Source organism: Oncorhynchus gorbuscha, linkage group LG17 (assembly GCF_021184085.1).
Source record: "Oncorhynchus gorbuscha isolate QuinsamMale2020 ecotype Even-year linkage group LG17, OgorEven_v1.0, whole genome shotgun sequence".
In the NCBI taxonomy this organism is placed as follows: Eukaryota; Metazoa; Chordata; class Actinopteri; order Salmoniformes; family Salmonidae; genus Oncorhynchus; species Oncorhynchus gorbuscha.
This window is the reverse complement of record NC_060189.1, coordinates 7,983,950-8,002,852: the sequence shown is the minus strand read 5'-3', so window position 1 is coordinate 8,002,852 and position 18,903 is coordinate 7,983,950. Positions and strand designations below refer to the sequence as shown.

The 18,903-nt window shown below is 38.1% G+C and overlaps 2 protein-coding genes across 4 annotated transcripts in view; one reads left to right on the top strand and one right to left on the bottom strand.

Annotated features, from left to right (window-relative positions):
• The first annotated feature begins 325 nt into the window (after positions 1–325).
• Positions 326–10,258, top strand: degs2 (delta(4)-desaturase, sphingolipid 2). The gene is made up of 3 exons (XM_046308769.1): positions 326–505; positions 8,171–8,913; positions 9,748–10,258. The coding sequence occupies exons 1-3, from the start codon at positions 424–426 to the stop codon at positions 9,889–9,891; spliced, it is 969 nt and encodes a 322-aa protein (XP_046164725.1). The 5' UTR covers positions 326–423; the 3' UTR covers positions 9,892–10,258.
• The window catches only part of LOC124001741 (ena/VASP-like protein), a 73,604-nt gene continuing 64,910 nt past the window's right edge, over positions 10,210–18,903 (bottom strand). For 2 of the 3 annotated variants that reach the window (XM_046308766.1, XM_046308767.1), the window contains exons 11-13: positions 16,552–16,609; positions 16,407–16,464; positions 10,210–12,740 (exon numbers count right to left, since the gene is read on the bottom strand). In XM_046308766.1, coding sequence (XP_046164722.1) covers positions 12,703–12,740; positions 16,407–16,464; positions 16,552–16,609 — 154 coding nt within the window. In that variant the 3' untranslated portion in view covers positions 10,210–12,702. The remainder of the gene's footprint in view (positions 12,741–16,406; positions 16,465–16,551; positions 16,610–18,903) is intronic. The other variant, XM_046308768.1, reaches the window with a different exon arrangement.

Sequence of the window (18,903 nt, the reverse complement as noted above, 5' to 3'; positions counted from 1 at the left end):
TGGTAAATGTTTTCTTAACTCTTTATTGAACTGTACTGTTGGTTAAGGGCTTGTTCGAAAGCATTTCACGGTGAGGTCTACACATGTATTCGGCGCATATGACAAATAAAGTTTGATTTGATTTGATGTATTGGGGTTGTTTATGTGTTTGTGCAATAAAGGATTCGTGAAAATGTATTACAATCCACGTGTATAATCAACTAATGCATCTTGTTGAGATTCATTTACAAAGTGTAAGTTATGCAACAATATGTTATATCTATATTTCAACTTGAAACACCCAATAATTACTATCGGCTGGGGAGGAGCTTTTTTGGTCGCACACCTTTCACCTTTACGGTTGAGAGGGTGTGTTTGTAAAGTAGTGTGTGTAGGTGAGGCACGCATAGCCACTGCGCTCCCGCGGGTATCAAGAGCATCGAAATGGATAAGACAGGTGAACGAGGAGACTTTGAATGGGTCTACAATGATCAGCCTCATACTTCACGAAGAAAAGAAATATTAGGTAAGCTGTTGCCTTAAAACGTAAACGAAATAACTACTGTTTAAAGTAAAGTTGTACTGCTAATACAAAGTGCTTGTCTTCTTTTAAAATCGTATCCGGTTTTACCTGTTTTCAAATGAATAGCTTACGTCTTACCTGTCAGAAATGTCGCAACCATGTCTACAGACATCCTGGTTTGATTCCAGGCTGTATAACAACCGGCCATGATTGGGAGTCCCATAGGGCGGCGCACAATTGGCCCAGCGTCGTCTGGGTTTGGCCGGTGTATGCCGTCATTGTACATAAGAATTTGATCTTAATAACTGACTTGCCTAGTTAAATAAAGGTTACACAACCACTCGTGCAGTGAAACTGGAGTTTAACACCCTAGCAGCATATGATTGATTGGAGTAGCCCAACTCATTCACCATGATGTACTGCAGAGATAGTCTACAGTACTAGGCTATTTGCCAATGCTGAAACTTAAGGGAATATGGACTCCGATTTTTTTTTTCACAAGACAAAGCAGCCTACTAGATTTGCAAAACAAAACCACCTGTCCTACTTTTAGTTTCTTATGTTTTCATATTGTAATATTATATTGTGTAATAAAAACAGCTTACACAATAGAGGTGTTTGTGAATACAAGCACAATGAAACCAAGTGAATGCCAGTATTGTCATTATGATACTTGTAAAAATCGAAGCTGACAGAGATCAACAGTGGATCTCTTTCGTAAGACCCTAAATAAATAAAGTTATATAAAATGGAGTGAATTGAATGGCATCAAACACATGGAAATGATGTTTGCTGAATTTGATACTATTCTGCTCCAGCCATTAATACAGCCGTTTTGCCCAATTACGATGCAACTAACCTCCTGTGATGTAAACTGATCCCCCGTTTGATCGTTTTGACGTGTAGAACAATGGGCAACATGGTGACAATAACAGGCGCAGCTGACTAAGCCCATTGACTTTGCTAGGTAACAAGACACATTCCCCTCTAATGGCCCAATGTCAAACACTGATGCAAAGGATAGCATGATAGTAGTCACCAACCATTAAGTCATATGGTAATTATATTTATATTCCTTCAATCCAGAATTCAGATGGTATGCTCTATCATTATACAAAAGCTGTAATGCCCACACTGTAGTAATGTTGAAGACACCACAAATCTGGCTTTTCAAGAGGGTCATTCCATGTCATTTGAGCAAGCCATGACATCCCACATCTCAGATTGTTCTGAAATTGTTTCTGTATTTAGGAAGAGATAGGATTAGCATTCCATTCTTCAAACTTTTTGCACCTAATAGCAGGAACAGAACTGTCTATTGGTTGGAATCTGGATGCAGGATGGGATTTAACCTCAATGACTCACATCTTTGAACAGAGAGAAAAACATCACCCAATACCCACTGGGAATACATTATCCATACCACTGTACGTGTCAGAGGGGGATACTAATAATATCTGTTTCTAACAACATAAATTATTTCAGTACAATCTGAGATGGCGGGTGTCAATTCTCTTTCTTGTGCTTTTTGAGGTGGAACGATACCCAATACATAATTTTATTCTAGTGTCTTATTGGTCTAATATCTGAGCAATCAACATTTTCTCGAGCTCATCCTTGAAGTCATCTAACTTAAACACATGTTTTTTGCAATGATTCATATGTGTATTTAAAGGGGCGTGTTCCCCTTTATCGTTCCATTGGCGTGAATGAAAATGCCAAATTGTGATCCGTTGCTTGGTTCCTAAATTATTAAAAGCTTTTGTTTTTATGATACCCTGTGCTGTCCAGCAGGACTGTAGACTGAGGAAATTAGGCTCACAATGAGAGAGGTGGCCAGCCGGCTGCTGGTGGTATTGTATCTTAGCCAGGGTGTTTTGGCTCCTTCACGCCATACTGTTACGTACATACATACATTCATAGGCGTACTTTTCTGTTTCATTAAATTATTTTGTTTATCGATCAACCTCTCATTTGGGTATTTATTGAAATTTTGCTTTTCTAATGCTTTCAAGTATTTTGAAAAGTCATGTTTTTAAATTTAATCAATTAAGTTTACTTCCAAATCTGGGCCCGGTTTCCCAATAGTGATTTAAGGCGAAATAGTGTTTTTTTTTAAACAATGCGTCTTTCCTGCAATGGTCGACGATGTAACATGCGTTTCCCAATACACTACGCAGAGAAAACGGTCGCTTCGTTGGAGCGTGTGATACTGATAGGATCGAAAGAAAGGGAACTTTGCTCTCGGATAAGCTTTCTTCATTCAAATCTTACCTCAACATTAGAATTCTTTCACAATACTGACTACAGATATGCTCCTAGACAAATATTACCACCAACGGCTGCAAATATTGACAAGGCATATTCTAATGCTTACCCAACAAAATGCCTAAAATCACCGATTTAGCACATCATGTTTGGCTACACATTATGACGTTATAGCCTAAAAGGAGCAAAATAGAACTCAATTGATTGAACATGAAATATTTTTAAATATGATTAAAATAGGCCTATATAGCCTCCAGTTTATATTTTAATGCAGTAATCTCGGTTTTCATTTTAATCACATTTTTATTTGTTGCTTGTTTATCAATTTATCAATATTACCCATATACTGTACTGTATATGCACTGAGTGTACAAAACATTATGAACACCTGCTCTCTCCATGACACAGACCAGGTGAATCCAGGTGAAAGCTATGATCCCCTGATATCCCCTGTTAAATCCACTTCAATCAGTGTAGATGAAGGGGAAGAGACAGGATTTTTAAGCCTTCAGACAATTGAGACATAGATTGTGTATGTGTGTCATTCAGAGGGTGGATGCATAACAGCAGAATTATGCCTTTGAACAGGGTATGGTAGTAGGTGCCAGGTGCACTGGTTTGTGTCTGGCAAGAACTGCAACGCTGTTGGGTTTTTCATGCTCAACTGTTTGGTCCACAACCCAAAGGGCATCCAGCCAACTTCACACAACTGGGGGAAGCATTGGAGTCGACATGGGCCAGCATCCCTGTGGAATGTCCATGCCCCGACGTATTGAGGCTGTTCTGAGGGCGAAAGGGGTGCAAACTTTTTTACAATTGTATTGCAGTAAAGAAATACATTAGTTTTGCCCCAACATTATGAATTCCCATATACTGTAATACACTTTTAGAGAATAGCTCAGCTAGACAGTGGTAAAGGGTGTATTTTGCATTTAAAACAAATCGCAGGTGGTTAGTTGAAGGGTCATTGGACCAATGAGTGCAGGAAATGTAAAAGTTGCCGTCACATCATCAAAAGGGCTTCTGAGAACCTGTTCACCCAAAAGTTGTGAATGATTTGATTTCCCAGGCATGAAATAGTGGACAAATCATATAAATTGTAAGTTGGAAAATGGAAGGGAGAACTGTAGGTAGGTGAGACTATGGGTTGACTATGACATGTACAGTGCCTTCAGAAAGTATTCACACCCCTTGACTTTGGTCACATTTAGTTGGGTTACATCCTGAATTTAAAATTGATTACATGTAGATTTTGTGTCACTGATCTACACACAATGTCAAAGTGGAATCATGTTTTTAGATATTTTTACAAATGTTTTTGAATGACTACCCCATCTCTGTACCCCACACATACAATTATCTGTAATGTCCCTCAGTCGAATGACTACCCCATCTCTGTACCCCACACATACAATTATCTGTAATGTCCCTCAGTCGAATGACTACCCCATCTCTGTACCCCACACATACAATTATCTGCAATGTCCCTCAGTCGAATGACTACCCCATCTCTGTACCCCACACATACAATTATCTGTAATGTCCCTCAGTCGAATGACTAACCCATCTCTGTACCCCACACATACAATTATCTGCAATGTCCCTCAGACGAGCAGTGAATTTCAAGCACAGATTCAACTACAAAGACCAGGGAGGTTTTCCAATGCCTCGCAAAGAAGGGCACCTCTTGGTGAAGTTATTAATGACCCTTTGGATGGCGCATCAATACACCCTGTCACTACAAAGATACAGGAGTCCTTCCTAACTCAGTTGACCAACAGGAAGGAAACGCTCAGGGACTTCACCATGAGGCCAATGGTGACTTTAAAACCAGTTAGAACTATTATGAGTTTAATGACGGTGATAAAAGAACTGAGGATGGATCAACACTATTGTGGTTACTCCACAATACTAACATAAATGACAGAGTGAAAAGGAAGCCTTCCAAAACAAGGCACTAAAGTAAAACTTCAAAAAATGTGGCAAAGAAATGTAACTTTTTGTTCTGAATACAAAGCATTATGTTTGGGATAAATCCAGAACAACACCACTGAGTATCACTCTCCATATTTTCAAGCATGGTGGTGGCCTGCATCATGTTATGAGTATGCTTGTCATTGGAAAGGGAGTTGTTTTATGATGAAAATAAATGTAATAGAAGTAAGCACAGGCCAAAAACTGGTTCAGTCTGCTTTCCAACAGATACTGGGAGTCCGCACAACAACCTAAAACGCAAGGCCAATTATACACTGGAGTTGCTTACCAAGATGACATTGACTGTTCCTGAGTGGCCTACTGTAGTTACCGTTTTGACTTCAAATCGTCTTGAAAATCTATGGGAAGACTGGAACATGGCTGTCTAGCAATGATCAATAACTAACTTGATAGAGCTTGAAGAATTTGTTAAAGAATAATGGGCAAATATTGTACTGCCAAATGTGATTGTATCATGTATTGACTCAGGGGGTTGAATACTTACAGTTGAAGTCGGAAGTTTACATACACTTAGGTTGGAGTCATTAGAACTTGTTTTTCAACCATTCCACACATTTCTTGTTAACAAACTATAGTTTTGGCAAGTCTGTTAGGACATCTACTTTGTGCATGACACAAGTAATTTTTCCAACAATTGTTCACAGACTGATTATTTCACTTATAACTCACTGTATCACAATTCCAGTGGGTCAGAAGTTTACATACACTAAGTTGACTATGCCTTTAAACAGCTTGGAAAATTCCAGAAAATGTCATGGCTTTAGAAGCTTCTGATAAGCTAATTGACATCATTTGAGTCAATTGGAGGTGTACCTGTGGATGTATTTCAAGGCCTGCCTTCAAACTCAGGGAAAATCAAAAGAAATCAGCCAAGACCTCAGAAAAAAAACTTGTAGATCTCCATCCTTGGGAGCAATTTCCAAATGCCTGAAGGTACCACGTTCATCAGTACAAACAATAGTATGCAAGTATAAACACCATGGGACCACGCAGCCGTCATATCGCTCAGGAAGGAGACGCGTTCTGTCTCCTAGAGATGAACGTATTTTGGTGAGAAAAGTGCAAATCAGTCCCAGAACAACAGCAAAGGACCCTGTGAAGATGCTGGAGGAAACCGGTACATGACTATCTTTATCCTCAGTAAAACAAATCCTATATCGACATCACCTGAAAGGCCACTCAGCAAGGAAGAAGCCACTGTTCCAAAACCGCCATAAAAAAGCGACACTACGGTTTGCAACTGCACATGGGGACAATCGGATCGTACTTTTTGGAGAAATGTCCTCTGGTCTGATGAAACAAAAATAGAACTGTTTGGCCATAATGACTATCATTATGTTTGGAGGAAAAAGGGGGAGGCTTGCAAGCCGAAGAACACCATCCCAACCGTGAAGAACGGGGGTGGCAGCATCATGTTGTGGGGGTGCTTTGCTGCAGGAGGGACTGGTACACTTCACAAAATAGATGGCATCATGAGAAGGGAAAATTATGTAGATATATTGAAGCAACATCTCAAGACATCAGTCAAGAAGTTAAAGCTTGGTTGCAAATGGGTCTTCCAAATGGACAATGACCCCAAGCATAATTCCAATGTTGTGGCAAAATGGCTTAAGGACAACAAAGTCAAGGTATTGGAGTGGCCATCACAAAGCCCTGACCTCAATCCTATAGAACATTTGTGGGCAGAACTGAAAAAGTGTGTGCGAGCGTGGAGGCCTACAAACCTGACTCAGTTACACCAGCTCCGTCAGGAGGAATGGGCTAAAATTCACCTAACTTATTGTGGGAAGGTTGTGGAAGACTACCCAAAACGTTTGACCCAAGTTAAACAATTTAAAGGCAATGCTACTAAATGCTAATTGACCGTATGTAAACTTCTAACCCACTGGGAATGTGATGAAAGAAATAAAAGCTGAAATAATTAATTTTCTCTGCTATTATTATGACATTTCACATTCTTAAAATAAAGTGGGGATCCTAACTGACCTAAGACGGTGAATTTTTACGAGGATTAAATGACAAGAATTGTGAAACACCTTAGCCAAATACATTTAAACTCAGTTTATGTAAACTTCAGACTTCAACTGTATCTAACCAAACTATATTAGTGTTTCATTTTCAATTAATAAAAATAGATAAAAATAGATATAAAAATATTTTCTACCAATTTGTCTTAAGTATTTTGTGTAGATCTTTGAAAAAAAGACAATTAATTTTAATCCCACTTTGTTACACAACTGTGGAAAAAAAATCAAGGGGTTTAAATACTTTCTGAAGGCACTATACAATATTGTTTTCCAGAGTTTCCTTACTCTCCGCATCCTGACTGGTTGCATCACTACCTGGTATGGCAACTGCTCTGCCTCTGACCACAAGGCACACCAGAGGGTAGTGTGTACGGCCCATCACTGAGGTCAAGCTTCCTGCCATCCAGGACCTCTATACCAGGCGGTGTCAGAGGAAGGCCCTGAAAGTGGTCAAAGACTCCAGCCACCCTAGTCATAGACTGTCCTTTCTGCTACCGCACGGCAAGCTGTACCGGAGCACCAAGTCTAGGTCCAAGAGGCTTCTAAACAGATTCTACCCCCAAGCCATAAGACCCCTGAACATCTAGTCAAATATCTACCCAGACTATTTGCATTGCCCCCACCCTCTAATACACCGCTGCTACCCTGATGTTATCATCTATGTATAGTCACTTTAATAACTCTACCTTCATGTTCATATTACCTCAACAAACTGGTGCCCCCGCACATTGACTCTGCCCCTCTGTATATAGTCTTGCTATTGTTGTTTTACTGCTGTTCTTTAATTACTTGCTACTTTTATTATTATCCATATTTTTAAAAAACTGCATTGTTGGTTAGGGTCTCATAAATAAGCATTTCACTGTAAGGTCTACACGTGTTGTATTCGGCACATGTGACTAATAAAATTTGATTCAGAACATTTTGCATGCTGATGATATGCAAATGATGTGAAAGCAATGCGGCAGACCAAATTTGCATTAGCCAATGGGCTCGTCCAATTCTGAACAGGAGAAAATAAGTGCACGAACCAATCTGATGTCTAACCTCGAATCAACTTGTGTGAGAGAAAAAAAAACTATATAGAAACTGTTACAATGCAGCGAAACTGACCAGGGTCAGAATGTGTTTACTTTGAATGAGTCTCATCTTGGGGTGGCAGGGTAGCCTAGTGGTTAGAGCGTTGGGCTAGTAACCGGAAGGTTGCAAGTTCAAACCCCCGAGCTGACAAGATACTAATCTGTTGTTCTGCCCCTGAACAGGCAGTTAACCCACTGTTCCTAGGCTATCATTGAAAATAAGAATTTGTTCTTACCTGACTTTCCTAGAAAAATAAAATCTTGTGACTTATTTTTTATTTTTTTTGTGTCCTCCTAAGCAAAATACCCAGAGATCAAGTCCCTGATGGGGCCTGACCCCCAGTTGAAGTGGGTGGTGACAGGGATGGTTCTCACCCAGCTTCTGGCCTGCTACATGGTCCACGACCTCCCCTGGAAGTGGGTGTTCTTCTGGTCATACGGCTTCGGCGGCTGCATCAACCACTCGCTGACCCTCGCCATTCACGATATCTCCCACAACGTTGCATTCGGCAACAAGCTGGCGCGCCTCAACCGCTGGTTTGCCATATGGGCCAACCTCCCCATTGGACTGCCCTACTCGGCCTCGTTCAAGAAGTACCACATCGACCACCACCGCTACCTGGGTGGCGACGGCCTAGATGTGGACATCCCCACGGACGCGGAGGGCTGGTTCTTTTGCACACCCCTGCGGAAGGTCCTGTGGCTCTTCCTCCAGCCATTGTTCTACGCACTGCGCCCTCTAGTGGTGAACCCCAAGCCAGTCTCCAGACTAGAGATGATGAATGCCGCTGTTCAATTTGCAGTGAACTTTGTGATATTCTACCTATGGGGGCCGAAGCCAATTGTTTACCTCATAGCAGGGTCCATTTTATGCATGGGCCTACATCCCATCTCTGGACACTTCATAGCGGAGCACTACATGTTCTTGAAAGGCCACGAGACATACTCCTACTACGGCTCACTGAACCGGATCACCTTCAACGTGGGTTACCACATGGAGCACCATGACTTCCCCAGTATACCTGGCAGTAAGCTGCCTCAGGTGAGTTGAAATCTCAAACACAGTGTTGATAGCGGACCACCATTTTTAGGTCAACTATGATTTTAGGTAAATCCAACCTGAAATCTCAATGGACTACCATGATTTTAGATCTGATATTAAATCTCAATATTGTACCATGATTTTAGGTCAACCCCCCCCCCCCAAAAAAAAAATGTGTACCCCTGTATGTGGCTTACTTGATCAGTGGCCAAGGGAAATGATCACTGGTTTCAGATGTCTGTCTCAAGATAATTCTCTAAACAATATCCCCAATGGGAGAGTCATCAGATAGTAGATGAGAGAGGCGTTTCAACCGCAGGAGGTTGGTGGCACCTTAATTGGAGAGGACATACTCGTGGTAATGCGGAAGTAGTAGAATAGTATCAAACACATAGTTTGAGGCCATTCCATTCGCTCCGTTCCAGCCATTATTATGAGTCGTCCTCCCCTCAGCAGCCTCCACTGGTTTCAACTGGAAGTATTGCTTAAAAGACTGGCCTGAATTCATAACTCATTAACTATTGGTGTAATGCCTGAGACAAATAGGATCTTTTTACACTTTCTATCCTCTACAAACAAGCACTCTAAAGTCAACTTTTGTGGTTATTTTTCTTTGTCCTCAGAAAATGTGTGCACCTCCTATACATTTTTGTCAGTTGTGGGAAAGCTGATTATACTCCTAAATGACAAGCCCTAGTGATATTTGCTGTTCCCTAGGAATTACAATTCATTATCAATCTCAAATAATAAATTGACATGTTGCAGTCTGACATGACTTATGTTGGCTCCTCGTGCTGACAGAGTCCCCTCTAACTGATCTGTTATCTGTGCCAGGTGAAGAAGATGGCAGCAGAGTACTACGACTCCCTACCACAGCACACTTCCTGGATCCGGGTGTTGTGGGACTTTGTCTTTGATGACAGCATCGGTCCCTACACCAGGATCAAGCGGGAATATAAGCTGGTCAAGCAGGAGTAGGTGCCACATCAAAACACTTTCCCCCAATATTCAGTGGTACTGATTGTCATAATGAAACATTGGTTTCAGACAGTGGCACTCCAGGCTCCTTTTCACCTCGTTTTATCATGTGATTTACTTGACAGTAGCACACGTGGGCAGGCAAAAGACACAATGTCAATCATTAGGTTTACCATACTGTGAGTGTGCAGAACAGTGCAGAGAATGAAACATTAAAAAATGTACTTTGCAGTAAGAGGAGCTGTATTTCAGTGAAGCTCTGTTTGATGCTCACCACACAAGTTGTTTTTAATCAAGAAAATAAATAGATAATATTGCTAACAATGTTTCTAACAGAAATGTAATTGAATAAAAAGTTAAGTTATTACATGTGTGAGGTTTCTGTGTGTGAATATAAATCTGTAATGCTAGAACTATATAACAGGTATTTCTTTACAAGAGCTATTTTAAGAACAAAAGCACAACTTCTATATCAGGTTTTGTATAGCCTACACTGTACGTGTACATTGTATATTGTTTTTACAATTGTAATATCCGATGGAATTTTTATTTCTTTTTTATTGTCATAATAATTGAAGAATGCAACACACCACTCCATACTGTAGACAGGAGACAGGTCTATGGTTTGGTTTAAATTAATTTACTTTCTGATTTTTTTAAAAATTTAATTCAGAACTTAGTCAAGTGAATATGTCACAACCGATATTAAATCATATTTTCCCCCAATATTTTTTTTCTCCTTTCATCACAAAAAAACCTTTGAATTGATTTATGTATACTTTTAATTTATTTTGCAACTGGCTCCATTTTCACATATCAAATTCAAGTTCAACCTTAAAGTAACTGTCCAGTGAAAATCTCACTTTTAAATGTCCATTTCTGTTAAATCATATCCAAATAATGTTGATGACTCATCCTACACTCGTATGTGGCCAAAGCATAAATTGGAGAAAAAAAACAGTAAAAAAAAACCCACCTCAAACTTGTATCTCAAACAGATCGAATAAAAAAATGCTATTTCCTCATAGAGAATGATGTCATCCTGCCTCATTGGCTGAGCTGGCCAATCAGCGGTTTACTTGCGTGAATATTTTTAATGATCTGCATACACCCACACCATTCTGTTGTTAAGATACGCCCACACCATTCCAACACAGAAAAGCTGCTTTTTAACATGCTTTTTGTAATTCAAGTATTTCATTCATATTGTAATTATAGGTCATGTTTCATTGAAAACTGGACAGTTACTTTAAATAGCAAGGAGGATATTCACAAAAAAACAAACCACCATTGTAAATGTACCACCATTTTGAAAACCCAATTTAAAAACAAAATGCATGGTTAATACACCGGACTAAACCATATAGACCATGGGGTGTCAAACATACGGCCCGTGAGGGGTTCCGGCCCGTGAGGGGCTCCGGCCCGTGAGGGGCTCCGGCCCGTGAGGGGTGAGGAGTTCCGGCCCGTGAGGCGAGAGGGGTTCCGGCCCGTGAGGGGTGAGGGGTTCCAATCCCGTGAGGGGTGAGGGGTTCCAATCCCGTGAGGGGTGAGGGGTTCCGGCCCGTGAGGGGTGAGGGGTTCCGGCCCGTGAGGGGTGGTTTGAGTAAAAACAAATATTATTTTTTTTGGCATATTTTTTATTTTTTTAGGTGGGGGGGGACTCGATATATAAAAATTACTAAAACCAAGTCAAAACTGTGTATAAATGATAATGTACCTACATTCATACTGTTTCTTGACTGTGTCCAACTCGCTAATAATCACCAAAATGAAAGCTAGACAATATGGCAGCATCAAAGCCCATTTTTTTTGGGGGGGTGGAAATTTTAACAGCAAGGAAATGTAACAAATTTTCATTGCGGCCCTCCAGACCTTGTTGAAGACTAGCGTTTGACAACTCTGATATAGACTACTGTATGGGTTTCGTAAGGGCAGCCTAGGGATCATTTGATCTATTTTGGGAATACGTAGATGGTGAATTTACAGTTGTTGGTACGTTTTTTGAATGATCCCAAAATTACAGTGATTTTTATACACCGGGGTTGTGTTTATTAGGGCACAAAATGGAACATATTTTAAAAACGTTTTACAATGGAGAACGGTACTCCCTACTCGTTTGTTAGTCAGTTTTCTTCCATTTGGGGCCCAATGAACACTGCCCTGTTACTGGTAAACAGATAACAAGCTTTTTAAAAACTGAGGTCAGGTGACTAAAGCATAGTATGTGCCATACGTGCTGGTCAAACACCCAAGGATAAAGTAAATCCTATCAAATATAAAAGGCTGATGTAATTGGTGTGTAAGTTTCCTCTAGAACCCGCCAATGAAGAACAACAGTTTGTCTTTTGTCTCTCTTCTCTCTCTCTATATATATATATATATGATGGTAAGAATAATAAAATAATCACAGTTTAAAAAAACAATAATAATAAAACAGTAAAAACTTAAGAAAATAAAAATATTTTCTATTGTAAGACTTAGAACAGACTGAGAGCTGCAAACTGGACTGTCTCGAAATGCACAGAAATGGGGACGAAAAAAATGAAAAAGGTGCAAGCGTCTATCCATCCTTCCGTCCATCCTTTGTTCATTTAACCATTCCTTTCTTTATCATTCACTTTCTTTCTCCAACTTCTTCTTCTTCTTCTTCACCTTTCTGTTCTGCACAGCAGACTCAAATGTTGGCTCAACCTTTCTGCAGCGGCACAGAAATGTTGAGAACATTCCTTTCCAGCACACCTTCTAATCCTTCATACTCCAGCACACCTTCTAATCCTTCATACTCCAGCACATCCTCTTGTCCACAGATTAACATGTATGGATTCGACCAATTTCTTGTCTAATGGCTGAAAGAGAAGACAACATGGCGAAAATAGTGCCTTGTTATTGTGTGTGCGCGTGTGCAGGTGTTGGGTAGACAGAGGATGGGGTGGGATGCCATTATCACTGAACCTTTGTCTATTTCAAAAGGAATGGGGATTATTATGAATTAGTAAACACATCAACTGCATGCCTACCATCCTCTTAGGACATACTTCATTAGGATATATTTGTTAATTAGCATACCTTTGTTGGTTTGATACCTTTGTTAATTAGGATACCTTTGTTAATTAGGATAGCTTTGTTGTTTTGATACCTTTGTTAATTAGGATAGCTTTGTTGTTTTGATACCTTTGTTAATTAGGATAGCTTTGTTAATTAGGATAGCTTTGTTGTTTTGATACCTTTGTTGATTATGATACCTTTGTTGGTTTGATACCTTTGTTAATTAGGATAGCTTTGTTAATTAGGATACCTTTGTTGTTTTGATACCTTTGTTGATTATGATACCTTTGTTGGTTTGATACCTTTGTTAATTAGGATAGCTTTGTTAATTAGGATAGCTTTGTTGTTTTGATACCTTTGTTGATTATGATACCTTTGTTGGTTTGATACCTTTGTTAATTAGGATAGCTTTGTTAATTAGGATACCTTTGTTGTTTTGATACCTTTGTTGATTATGATACCTTTGTTGGTTTGATACCTTTGTTAATTAGGATAGCTTTGTTGTTTTGATACCTTTGTTAATTAGGATAGCTTTGTTGTTTTGATACCTTTGTTAATTAGGATAGCTTTGTTAATTAGGATAGCTTTGTTGTTTTGATACCTTTGTTAATTAGGATAGCTTTGTTAATTAGGATAGCTTTGTTAATTAGGATAGCTTTGTTAATTAGGATACCTTTGTTGTTTTGATACCTTTGTTAATTAGGATAGCTTTGTTAATTAGGATAGCTTTGTTGTTTTGATACCTTTGTTAATTAGGATAGCTTTGTTAATTAGGATAGCTTTGTTGTTTTGATACCTTTGTTAATTAGGATAGCTTTGTTAATTAGGATAGCTTTGTTAATTAGGATAGCTTTGTTAATTAGGATAGCTTTGTTAATTAGGATAGCTTTGTTGTTTTGATACCTTTGTTAATTAGGATAGCTTTGTTAATTAGGATAGCTTTGTTAATTAGGATAGCTTTGTTAATTAGGATAGCTTTGTTAATTAGGATAGCTTTGTTGTTTTGATACCTTTGTTAATTAGGATAGCTTTGTTAATTAGGATAGCTTTGTTAATTAGGATAGCTTTGTTAATTAGGATACCTTTGTTGTTTTGATACCTTTGTTAATTAGGATAGCTTTGTTAATTAGGATAGCTTTGTTGTTTTGATACCTTTGTTAATTAGGATAGCTTTGTTAATTAGGATAGCTTTGTTAATTAGGATAGCTTTGTTGTTTTGATACCTTTGTTAATTAGGATAGCTTTGTTAATTAGGATAGCTTTGTTAATTAGGATAGCTTTGTTAATTAGGATAGCTTTGTTGTTTTGATACCTTTGTTAATTAGGATAGCTTTGTTAATTAGGATAGCTTTGTTAATTAGGATAGCTTTGTTAATTAGGATACCTTTGTTAAATAGGATATATTTGTTAATTAGGATACCTTTGTTGGTTTGATACCTTTGTTAATTAGGATACCTTTGTTAATTAGGATAGCTTTGTTCATTAGGATAGCTTTGTTGTTTTGATAGCTTTGTTAATTAGGATAGCTTTGTTAATTAGGATAGCTTTGTTGTTTTGATACCTTTGTTAATTAGGATAGCTTTGTTGTTTTGATAGCTTTGTTAATTAGGATAGCTTTGTTGATTTGATACCTTTGTTAATTAGGATACCTTTGTTAATTAGGATACCTTTGTTAATTAGGATACCTTTGTTGTTTTGATAGCTTTGTTAATTAGGATAGCTTTGTTGGTTTGATACCTTTGTTAATTAGGATACCTTTGTTAATTAGGATAGCTTTGTTAATTAGGATAGCTTTGTTGATTTGATACCTTTGTTAATTAGGATACCTTTGTTAATTAGGATACCTTTGTTAATTAGGATACCTTTGTTGTTTTGATAGCTTTGTTAATTAGGATAGCTTTGTTGGTTTGATACCTTTGTTAATTAGGATACCTTTGTTAATTAGGATAGCTTTGTTAATTAGGATAGCTTTGTTGATTTGATACCTTTGTTAATTAGGATACCTTTGTTAATTAGGATACCTTTGTTGTTTTGATACCTTTGTTAATTAGGATGCATTTGTTGTTTTGATAGCTTTGTTAATTAGGATAGCTTTGTTGATTTGATACCTTTGTTAATTAGGATACCTTTGTTGTTTTGATAGCTTTGTTAATTAGGATAGCTTTGTTGTTTTGATACCTTTGTTAATTAGGATAGCTTTGTTGTTTTGATACCTTTGTTAATTAGGATGCCTTTGTTGTTTTGATAGCTTTGTTAATTAGGATAGCTTTGTTGATTTGATACCTTTGTTAATTAGGATAGCTTTGTTGTTTTGATACCTTTGTTAATTAGGATAGCTTTGTTAATTAGGATACCTTTGTTGTTTTGATAGCTTTGTTAATTAGGATAGCTTTGTTGTTTTGATAGCTTTGTTAATTAGGATAGCTTTGTTAATTAGGATACCTTTGTTGTTTTGATAGCTTTGTTAATTAGGATAGCTTTGTTGTTTTGATAGCTTTGTTAATTAGGATAGCTTTGTTAATTAGGATACCTTTGTTAATTAGGATACCTTTGTTGTTTTGATAGCTTTGTTAATTAGGATAGCTTTGTTGTTTTGATAGCTTTGTTAATTAGGATAGCTTTGTTAATTAGGATACCTTTGTTGTTTTGATAGCTTTGTTAATTAGGATAGCTTTGTTGTTTTGATAGCTTTGTTAATTAGGATAGCTTTGTTAATTAGGATACCTTTGTTGTTTTGATACCTTTGTTAATTAGGATACCTTTGTTGATTATGATACCTTTGTTGGTTTGATACCTTTGTTAATTAGGATACCTTTGTTAATTAGGATACCTTTGTTAATTAGGATAGCTTTGTTAATTAGGATACCTTTGTTAATTAGGATACCTTTGTTAATTAGGATAGCTTTGTTGTTTTGATAGCTTTGTTAATTAGGATACCTTTGTTAATTAGGATACCTTTGTTAATTAGGATACCTTTGTTAATTAGGATACCTTTGTTAATTAGGATAGCTTTGTTAATTAGGATACCTTTGTTAATTAGGATACCTTTGTTGTTTTGATAGCTTTGTTAATTAGGATACCTTTGTTAATTAGGATAGCTTTGTTAATTAGGATAGCTTTGTTAATTAGGATAGCTTTGTTAATTAGGATACCTTTGTTAATTAGGATACCTTTGTTGTTTTGATAGCTTTGTTAATTAGGATACCTTTGTTAATTAGGATAGCTCTGTTAATTAGGATACCTTTGTTAATTAGGATAGCTTTGTTAATTAGGATACCTTTGTTAATTAGGATACCTTTGTTAATTAGGATACCTTTGTTTGACCTAACTGAAACTAAATTGGACTATAGAAAGTGTATAAAAAATGAATAAGAATGACCTTAGTTGGTTTGCAGGTTAATTTCACACTTGAAGCAGTATGTGCTTTTTTTTGAGTAACAACCCAATGCGTTATCACTGTTGCCTACCATTAATGATCTCATCTTTCACCTTCTGCAATTCACGTACAACTTCATCCAAGATTTCCTGTGGGGGTTAAAGAACAACTTTTTACACGTTCTGTTTCTTCCACAATACCTTTCTTCCATGAACAATTGAAGAACAGTTTCATACCTGCTTCATCCTGTCGAAGTCTAGGTCTCCCTCACTCGTGCTGCCCACGGGTCGCACCCTGCAAAGCCACATAAACAACAGGGATGATTTTAAATGATCGATAAATAGAAATGAGTTAGTTAGTTAGAACTTTCAGAGTAAATTACCCAACATGTACAGTACATAAAGTACATGTTTTTATAATAATATACAGTATGTAAAGTATATATGTTTTTATATATAAAATATACAGTAGATAGTTATGTTTTCTCCAGCTAATGACAATGACATCAACCTTCATGATTGATTATTACTGTCACGCCCTGACCTTAGAGAGACGGTTCATTTCTCTATTTGGGTAGGTCAGGGTGTGATGTGGGCATTCTATGTTTTGTTTTCTATGTTTCTTTATTTCTATGTTTTGGCCGGGTATGGTTCTCAATCAGGGACAGCTGTCTATCATTGTCTCTGATTTGGAATCATACTTAGGTAGCCCCTTTTTCCCTCCTTTCAGTCTGGGTAGTTAACTTTGTTAGAGGCATCATTGCCCTGTTAAGTGTCACGGTCGTTTTGTGTTGTTTTTGTTGGCGACAGTCTAATAAAAAGGAATATGTACGCCCACTACGCTGCACCTTGGTCCACTTCTTACAACGCCCGTGACAATTAGACGCCCGTGACCCTGGGGTGGCAGGGTAGCCTAGTGGTTAGAGCGTTTGACTAGTAACCGGAAGGTTGCAAGTTCAAACCCCTGAGCTGACAAGGTACAAATCTGTCGTTCTGCCCCTGAACAGGCAGTTAATACACTGTGCCTAGGCCGTCATTGAAAATAAGAATTTGTTCTTAACTGACTTGCCTGGTTAAATAAAGATCAAATAAAGCCTTATCTATATTACATGGTGGGGTTCACAATGTCAGGCAGCCATCCATTCACTGTTTACTACTGCCATTAAGCTGTTAAATTTACTTTATCACAAGCTTCCTCAATGCAATAAGCAAACACTCCCACGGTTTGTTTTCCCCTGATTAGGCTGATACACTAAAATATATATATGGGCTTTGCTTTATCTCTGTATTTAACTATGTCCATGATTCATTTGCCAAGCCTTTATCTTCTCAACAAATGACCATTGCTCTTTCTGGTTTCCCAACCAATTGAGCACCTTTTGGGTAGTGTAATTTGGTGAAGGAAAAACAATTTATTTTAACATTATGTCATAAAGAGAACATGGTCAACTTCCTAAAAACAAGTTTTCCCATCTCAAAGTAAAAATAAATGACTATAGCAAGTGCCAAATAAAGTAACAGGATGGAATATTAAATCATCCATAAATCCCCTTTTTGACAGGGGGGAATGGAAGCTTGTGTGCAACAGGGAAAGGCAATTGAACGCAAGCTTCACCCCTAAAATGATTAGTTTAGGTAAACATTTCCAGCCTGTCTATCTTTGGGTTATGTTCGACCCGCTCAGTTTGCCCCAGAAAATGTCCAAAAAGAGTAGAAGCAGCTCACCATTAGGAATTAATTTAATATAACGGGCTTTTACAATTCAATATTGGTGCACAATTTGTACTTTAAATACCAAAAGGGATGCAGAAGTCGTGGTGGAACGACCCAGCTGGTAGTTGAATACAATCATCAATGACAACAGGGTTGATAAGCCAAACAGCCATGACTTTACTTCTAGAAAATATATTTCCTCATCTCAGAGAACAGAATGCTTTGTACTATGATGTGTAATATGAACCTCTCAATATATCCCCAATATTTAATAGTAGTGTTAGCCTGGTCCCAGATCAGTTTGTGCTTTTTAGCAAACAACTGCTATAGGAGTTGGCTAAACTACACAAACTGATCTAGAACCAGGATAAACAGTTACCATACCTCAGATTAGTAAATATATATCCCATATACCCCTTACATCCCTTCTCATTTGCCACTAAATCCAGACAGTGAAAGAATCAAGGCCTTAATAAAGGTAATTTTAAATTGAGCCGACATTTGAATTGTTTACTTTGAGTTGCACCCCTTCTGAAAAAACCTACACTCAATCCCTCCGATGTCAACAACTACAGACCAGTATCCCTTCTTTCTTTTCTCTCCAAAACTCTTGAACGTGCCGTCCTTGGCCAGCTCTCCCGCTATCTCTCTCTGAATGACCTTCTTGATCCAAATCAGTCAGGTTTCAAGACTAGTCATTCAACTGAGACTGCTCTCCTCTGTATCACGGAGGCGCTCCGCACTTCAAAGCTAACTCTCTCTCCTCTGCTCTCATCCTTCTAGATCTATCGGCTGCCTTCGATACTGTGAACCATCAGATCCTCCTCTCCACCCTCTCCGAGTTGGGCATCTCCGGCGCGGCCCATTAGGCTTGCA